Source organism: Ostrea edulis, chromosome 6 (assembly GCF_947568905.1).
Source record: "Ostrea edulis chromosome 6, xbOstEdul1.1, whole genome shotgun sequence".
NCBI lineage: Eukaryota > Metazoa > Mollusca > Bivalvia > Ostreida > Ostreidae > Ostrea > Ostrea edulis.
Window position 1 is genome coordinate 449,929 of NC_079169.1, and position 8,699 is coordinate 458,627.

The window sequence follows — 8,699 nt, forward strand, 5'->3', positions numbered from 1 at the left end:
TTTTAAAAAGAGAAGTAGACCTTCTGTTGTTAGAATTCAAATTACAAAGTTTAATACAGAAGACTGCTATTATGGATTAACTTTGTTATACTATCCTCATAGAACATATGCTGACAATTTGAATCCTACTGGTAATGCAAAAGAAGCATTCTTACAAAATCAAAATCACTTTGATCAACTAGCTTTAACAAGTTGTCATAGTATATATACTGAAGATAGATCTTTTATATCTTGTACATATATTTCTTATTGCAAGACAGTTAATTTCACCTTGAACTCCGAGTTTGACCTAAATTTAAGAATACTTATCATACTATCAAATACACCCGGAGCTAATTTAGACGGGGCTTTCAATTTTTGTGTATAGATTCTTTATGGCAAGATCTTAGTTTGTGAAGTTTAACCATTTGACCTTGACCTCAGAGTTAGCCCCACTTATAAAACCTCTGACATATTCAATATCTCCTGCACTATTTAAGATATATCTTTGATATTTTAGATATAAATTTCTTATGACTATTCCTTTTTTTTTCATAGTATAACCGTTGACCTTGAAATTTGACCCATTTTTAAGAAAACGTAACCTATCAAATATTTCCAGAAGTATTCAAGGTAGGAATTTCATATTTTGTTTATATACTCTTTATGACAAGATGACCTTATGATACAATCATTTTTGATATTGTGACCTTAACCTACTTTCTTAAAAACCTGACCTAATCAATCTTTTGAATTATTCAAGGAAAAGCTTTTATATTTGTATATCGATTTTGATGACAAGACCTTGATTTACTTCAGTGTATGACCCTGTGACTTCCACCTGGAAGTTTGACCTACTTTTGATAAAGTCGGACTTATTCAATATATCCTCAACTATTTAAGATAGAGCTTTCATATTTTGTCTATAAATTTTTTATGATTAGGTCTTTCATATCATACCACGGTCTTTGGACCTTGTACCTTGGTCTTATACAGCAATATCATGTTAATCATATTGGTGTTGAGGCATTTCTGTGCTATTGTGAATTCATTTTCAGTTATGTTGTGATCCTTTGGGGCTATCCCTATATACTGTTCCCAAGGGAATGGGTGTGGAGGTTGGGTGTTATATAAGGCAAGCCTGTTCGGTACACCTTCAGTTTCACCATGACACCTGAATGAATCAGTCAACAGTAATATTGTTATGCTCTCCGTTTGCTTTATTTGTCGTCAAGTTCTCCACATTTACACCTGGCATCCACACAGTGATAATGTGACTGATGATGTGTTCCGCAATAGGTTCTACAATCCTCCTTCCCTTTGCAATCTGAAAAATCCAAAATAAAAGTTTAAGTTGTTGCACTGCCTGAAGAGCCGTAAAGCGATTACCAGGAACTGATCGCTGATTATCATGTGATAATTCGTAAAGCGACTACCAGGAACTGATCGCCGATTATCATGTGATAATTCGTAAAGCGACTACCAGGAACTGATCGCTGATTATCATGTGATAATTCGTAAAGCGACTACCAGGAACTGATCGCTGATTATCATGTGATAACTCGTAAAGCGACTACCAGGAACCGATAGTTAATTATCATGTAATCATTCGTAAAGCGACTACCAGGAACCGATAGCTAATTATCATGTGATCATTCGTAAAGCGACTACCAGGAACAGATAGCTAATTATCATGTGATCATTCGTAAAGCGACTACCAGGAACTGATCGCTGATTATCATGTGATAATTTTGGATTTTATTCTTTTAAACAATATAACTTCACTCATGAGAAAAGTTGTACATATATATCGCAAAGATAGCATGGATAATAACAGAGAAATCACGTCACAAGCATATGAAGTCTGATTTTCACCGAGAAGTTTTGAACACATGTTCATCGAATTACACGCCATTACTGAACACGTATGCACAATTATAGTACGTTTACCACTTTTTAAATACCCTAACTTTTGATTTAATTGCACTATTTTTATTTCCGGAAATATCTATCGCAAGTTGTCCGTTCGTTATTATACTGCACAGGCACTCCCTGTCATTTATGTCTATGACCAACACATTGATACCAGTAAGTAAAATACGAGGAGCGGATTCAACGAACAACTCTCGATCTGTGGTTAAATATGAAGATTGTAACCGCTTAGTAGTATATTGTTACTAAGGAACACTTTGAGGTAAACGATTGGAAAAAAACCCACCCTTTTTAATTCAAATGATTCATAAGGCATAATTGGAATAAAGAGCAAAAATTCCACTTTTTAGATCCGCCGATTGTTGACAGACGATTGATTGGCAAGCTTGTGAAATATTTTCACGATGTACCGTAGTACTACACACACACACATTCTCTACACCTGCTTTGCATGATAAATCCTTTTCAAATAATTCTTTGTTAATCATAGTCCACATTCAGATCCAATAGGTTAGGAAAAGATGACTAATTTTTTCATTAAGTTTTGGCATGTGATTATCTGTGAAATGTAGACCAGGAAAACATATACAAAAATAGATGCTCACGACATGTGGTTTTCAAACAAGCTATATGGTTGTTAAATTTAAAAAAAATGTCCCTGTTTAGGGCAAGCTTGGACGGGAGGTGAATTGAATCTTAGATTTCGAGGGTTTGGGAATTAAGTGTTAGAGTCTCAAGGGCATTATGAAATTATGAAATTATGAAATTAAAGTCGTATATTTTGAGCGTTGGTTGATTAAGTATTAGATCTTGCCCATTCGGCAATCAAATCCTAGTGTTTAAGTGTTTGGGGATTCTGTATAAGATTTTAAAGGGGTATGGACACGATTTGAACTGAAAATTTTCTAATTTTATTTTACCATTAATGCTTAGCTAAGATATTTCTAATGGTCAACAAAAATTTGAATGTCAGTTGTCGAGTTACAAATGAGATACAGCTCGCACAATTCTTTGTTATTTAAACAAGGCTCGTGTCATGCCATGAAGTCAAAGATTTTGTGCATGGAGAAAAATAAACCTCATAGATCTACCAGCAATATACTAGTATAACGATACAGTTCAAACAAGCCTTGTATAAGCAATACATGTCCCTATGCAGGCCCCCATCAATTGACGGATGTAGTATTCGAGAGAATGTACACATACATTTGATGTTGTTTGATTAAGATATTTGATAGATATTCCCATTTTTATGTTCCTTTTGCGATTAATGATCTTGAAATGTAAAATTTTTGAAATTATTTTTTTAACACAGTCAGCCACCGAGTTTCGTAAACTGCTTCTAATCTTACAGCATTTCCTTAGGTAGATGATCACGATCCCAATGGATATAAAAAAAAAAAAGTAAACGGTAAAATATAAAGAAAATTATTTCTGTTTTAACACCTGTCCATCAAACGTTACAAAATTCGAACTTGGTCCGTAGTTTGCCACCCTGAAACTACACCGCAAATTTCAAATGAATCCTTGTAAACCTAACGGGAAAAAGTCTGGAAAACCAATGGGACAGACTGACAAACAGAGGGACGGTCAAACAGACAGAGAAAATTATAGTTCCCTTCGCTTTTACAAAGTGGTAGGGGACTAATAAGTGAAAAATTACCTATGAGCATTGTCACAATAAGATTTGTTCTCTGATCTTACCTCCTGTGTGACCAGTGTTGGGTCTGCACTCGCATGCGTGATTGATACACGCCCAGTGATTGGACGAGAGGTCACATGAACCCGTGCATTCTCCAGCTATGATGCAAGCGTAGCTGGTTGCTGAAAAACCAAACACATACCTGTATAATGTGCATTTGATTTCCTTGTTAACACAAAAATAAGACAACATTAATTACTACATAATGGTGTAGAGTTCGTGTATTCTGCTGTAAAACTAAGGTAGGGCTCAGGGGACAGTTTCGCATGGTCAACTTTCTTTAAAAATGGAAATACCTCATATTTGAAGTGATATTACATGTGTAAAAATGTTTAAAATAATTTTAGGATACATGTCAAATGTAACCGAGTGCTTCATAGAAATGTTGATAAACAACATGTAGGTGTCACCATGCTTCCTAGCATATAGATGGGTGCAAATACGAAACTAAGACGTGGTCAGATGCTGAATAAATTCCGTTGAAAACATACATGGTCCAGCAAAAGCTCTGCAGCTGAGAGGGAAGGTGGATGGCCCCATATGAATGGTAGATTTTTAAGAAGGGCAGGCAGGGTTCTTGATTGTGCGCAGAGTCTAAATTCCCTCGCTTGGTACTGTGATGGTGTGGGTTGGTGTGGATTAGCCCAAATGAGAGAAAATAGCAAGAAAGGGGCACCTGCTCAGAGCATGTTTTGTGCACCATTATGTATAGATTACATGTAATTTAGGGTCATAATTCATCATTTAATTTTACATGTTACACGCTTTTTCATTGGTTGAAAATTTATTGGAATATCGTAACCAACGAAAAAAAAAAAAAAAAGAATAAATGGCCGGAACTACTTTCTATTGGAATGTTGGGGATTCCACTGGATGCTTCGTATTTATATATAGATTAGGGAATCCTGAAAAGAAAAACTTAGCAATTCAAATTAATTAAACAAAAATAAACAAATATCAAATATAAATAATAATTAATTATGCAAAATGAAATAAACATGGCTATTTGAGGACACCCCCCTTCCCCAATATAACAATACACGTCTGCTTCTGCAATTCCGGGCGGAGAGTTAAATGTATTCAACCGGGGATGACAATTGTCCAGTTTGCACCTTGCGACAACTTCCTTCATGTTACGAACCCAAATACCAGATACACCGCACACTGCCTCAGAGATACTGCAATATCGTAGCCCTTAAAGACTATGGTTTCGAACTCCGGCATAATATCTTTATGAGTGGGCACCGAAACGAGGCTTCCGTACGACCTTACAACAGCTGTCTTAGAAATTCACTGATAAAACTCGAAAAATCCTCTGTAACACTCACTTGTCCACCTGGAAGCCGTGGCAACCCTCAAGAGAACCCTAACTGGCACCCCTCATCATAATTGTGCACGTGTCCCACGCTTTCCGTTTGTACCGACATCGAACTTTGCACTTAATTCCAATTCCACTCAACAAAATTCCAGCAATTTTCTCTCAACAGGACTTATCTCTAACTCATCCTTTCAAAACTGCATTCTTCAGTCTACAAGAGTAAACAACAGTACGTGGAAGTCGCCATTAGGCCTAACGGATTTAGTTTTTGGGAGTTGAACTATGTTCAATCTCCCTGGGTCATCACGCACTTTTCTGCGCATTAATTTGTATTGATTTGTATAGTGGTCGTCAGCGGGGGTTCTGTGTCAGCTGATTTACTCCTAGGTAAATCAACATAAACTTTTATAAACATCCGCCATTAAATAATCCATGTAACTTTTCTGAATTAATCTAATTTTGATAATTGACATGTAAGTAAATGCAATGATATTGTATTCAAATCAATTTGAATACAGGATTTCGATCAAATTGATACTGATATACATAGAAAAATAAAAGATAAGGTTGAAAATTGTCGTTTGTAGCGCAGCGTCACCTATAAACATTGATAGGGAAACGAACGACAACTGCACACAAGACCTATTGACACCGTGGCGCGAAATATCGAATATGGTGCGAAACCTCAGAAAATTTACAAGAAATAACTCTACAACATTGCGTATGTGTATATATTTGGGTTTTTTTTTTTAAATGTGATATAAAAAGTGCTTGATGTTACATGTTATTGAATTAAAACACGTCATTCCCAGTCAACAACTTTCGATTGGGATCGGAATACGAAATAAAATTTCTTATATCCGGTTGCAAAGTGAAACTGCTTCATGCTTCAAGTTATTGAATTACGTAGTAATTGCACGTTACACATTAGAGAACTGTGTCTTTTAATAAAGAAAGTCACAAAATAGATACAAAATGAGTGTACCTTATTCATTACTGTTACCGAGCTTTCGTCGACGAAAATCTCGAAATGGCGTGTTTCGCTGCGCTTGATGACGGTAAGGTCCACATTTTCTACGTGAGTAGTGTGATATTTGTTTATGAATTTTTTGTGCATACATGGTATGTCTCGGCTAGGAATAATGGAAACTTTCTCACCTATGTATGTAAAGACATATTAATCTCTATTTTTAAAAATGTAGAACACTTTTATCAAATGACAATGTTTGAAAACGCTTGGAGCCCCGATGTCAGAATTTCCTTTTCCAAGACATCAATATGTCAAATTCATTATCCTTTTTTAATAGTATGTACCATATTTTGTACCAGTTATCCATTTTGAATCCCCTATTACAATGAGATTTTGCTGCACTCTGTAATGTTTGAGTGGATGTCATGAGTGTGTCAAACAGAAATTTTAAGAGCATGGGATAAGGTGCTGCCTTATGACTTCACTATCAAAGTTTAATCCAGTTGCCACAATGTTGAATTTATGCTGCAAAAAGGATTGGAAATTGCTCTGGTCAAAACACATTGTTTATTTGTCTACAGATGAAAGAGACATGAGGATTCTCCCTCACAAACTGGAAAAAAAAAGTTATGGATCTTGTACATGTATAGTTTATTAATCACTATAGATTTCCAACATCACGAGTCTGATTCCGCTATATTCTTCCCATTCTGTCAGGTTCATTCACCCCCTGTTTGAGCCACAGTATAATATCCCAAATACCTTGGCAATAAATAACATTATTTGACTAGTGTTTCATTTTTAGCGGAGTTGCGATGAAGTCGAACTCAGCTTATGATCTGATGAAGTGCCTTTGGGCGGGCAGGCGGGCACGCATAAACATTTCATTTCCGCACCATAGCTCTTGAGCAAATTATAAGATCTCATTCAAACTTAGATGGATTGTCACCCTCAGTAAGATGAGGAAGCCTATCGATTCTGGGGTCACTAGGTCAAAGGTCAAGGTCACAGTGGCTATAAATAGACTGAAATTTGCAGAAAATTTTGTTTTCCGCACCATAGCTCTTGAACGAATCATACGATCTCAATCAAACTTAGATCGATTAAGTAAGACAAGAAGCCTATCGATTCTGGGGTCACAAGGTCAAAGGTCAAAGTCACAGTGGCTATAAATAGACTGAAATTTGGAGAAAATTTTGTTTTCTGCACTATGATTTTTTAACAAATTATAGGATCTCAATTAAACTTAGATGGATTATCGCCCTTGATGAGACAAAGAAGCCTATTGATTTTGGTCAAGGTCACAAAGGATTTAAGTCGGCTGAAATTTATGTACGCAAAATTTTGCTCCCTGCTTGATAATTCTTGCAAACTTTTCTGCTGGTTCTCTCTATGCCCATTCCATGCGCAGCTCGGCTTGTGCATTTCTGATGCCGGACAATTTTTAATTGTTTTGCATTTCATTTATTTTGAATTATTATACAATTATTTACCATTCCATTGATCCTCTACAGGACTGTAGTATACTCAGGTGACAGCTTAGCATATTGGACTACCTTTTCAAGTAATGAATCCTTAGAATTAGCTACAACTAGGATTAAACTTGAATGTATATATACAGGGGGAAAACTTCTTCATAACTGCAAGGCATTGAAAACCATATTGATTTGAATGTTTGGGCCATAATATGTGGTCACATTTTTCATGAGAATATAAAGGGGTGAAATTCTAGAAAACAACAACACGACTTCAGTTACTCGAGGAGCGTTGTGGCCCATGGGCCTTCCATTATCCATGTTTGCTGTTGTAACGCTTTGAAAAACAACAACAATTGATTTGTATTTAAAATCATGATAATATTCAGTCATTTATCCCCCTACCCTTCCGGTACTATCTGTTCTAACTGAATTTCCACAATGTTCAACTCCCACGAGTACTTTAAGTACTTTGATTTATTTTAAGTTGTGTATTCACAAATTACTACGCCCATCTCGAAATGACATAGAAAGTAGTCCAAGAATAACTCGTTAATTCAACTCAAATCATATAATGTTTTATCATATAAACTCAATGTTTTAAAATATCAAATGATAAGGAATGAATTCATTATTCTTTAGTTAAATGGAGGTATACCACGAAAAAAGACGGAAAAGTTTTGCATCATGCGCTAAGCGCAAAATGTTCCCCGCCACCTAAAAAGGTGCGTGGATTCACCTGTCGTACATTATACATTTGCGCAACAAACCAATTCAGTCAGGGTTGTGGTCTTAGGAATCTAATCATGAATTAGCTTTGATGAATACGTCTGGTGATAAAGAAGTACTTACATATTAACGCTAGAGACAGGACACACAGAACGACAACCTTCATATCTTATGACGGTACGCTAGGGGACTAGTGGTTATTGGATATCGAAGTGGTCTTATCTCTCCGTCAGCGTGATCCCACATCACGCCAATCACAAGTGTAATCACAAGTGTATACTGTCAGGGACTTAGTCAGAAAGAAACGGGGACGATATAATGCCTTTTATATTTACATGATGAAAAAGTTTTCCGTCCAATTTTTCGTTTGATACATGTACATGCATCAAATAAAGAATTATAAGTTTTATTTTTTATCATTTAATTATATCTTTAAAATAGAAAACAAATAGTTTCTCTCATCAAAAAGCTTGAATTAACGTTTTTGAAATGGAGCGTAGGAATACCTATACGTAACATTGAAAACAACAACAACAAAAATAGCTGTGCGTTCGGTTAAGGTAGAGTTACTGTGCAGAATTAAATGGATTATAC

The 8,699-nt window shown here is 35.8% G+C and overlaps 1 protein-coding gene across 1 annotated transcript; it reads right to left on the reverse strand.

Annotated features, from left to right (window-relative positions):
- Positions 1-1,176: 1,176 nt before the first annotated feature.
- LOC125646365 (serine protease inhibitor Cvsi-2-like) lies at positions 1,177-8,337 on the reverse strand. Its single transcript, XM_048872611.1, has 3 exons — positions 8,229-8,337; positions 3,616-3,735; positions 1,177-1,306 (listed from the first exon to the last, which is right to left on the reverse strand). Exons 1-3 carry the CDS (start codon positions 8,269-8,271, stop codon positions 1,200-1,202), a joined length of 270 nt encoding a protein of 89 aa, XP_048728568.1. The 5' UTR covers positions 8,272-8,337; the 3' UTR covers positions 1,177-1,199.
- Positions 8,338-8,699: the final 362 nt, after the last annotated feature.

Excerpts from the sequence above, each read along its gene's own strand:
- LOC125646365 (XM_048872611.1), bottom strand. The coding sequence starts at position 8,271 with ATGAAGGTTGTCGTTCTGTGTGTCCTGTCTCTAGCGTTAATAT. Across the intron at positions 3,736-8,228 it reads CCTGTCTCTAGCGTTAATAT|CAACCAGCTACGCTTGCATC; the intron begins GTAAGTACTTCT and ends TTGGTTTTTCAG. Across the intron at positions 1,307-3,615 it reads CAACACTGGTCACACAGGAG|ATTGCAAAGGGAAGGAGGAT; the intron begins GTAAGATCAGAG and ends TGGATTTTTCAG.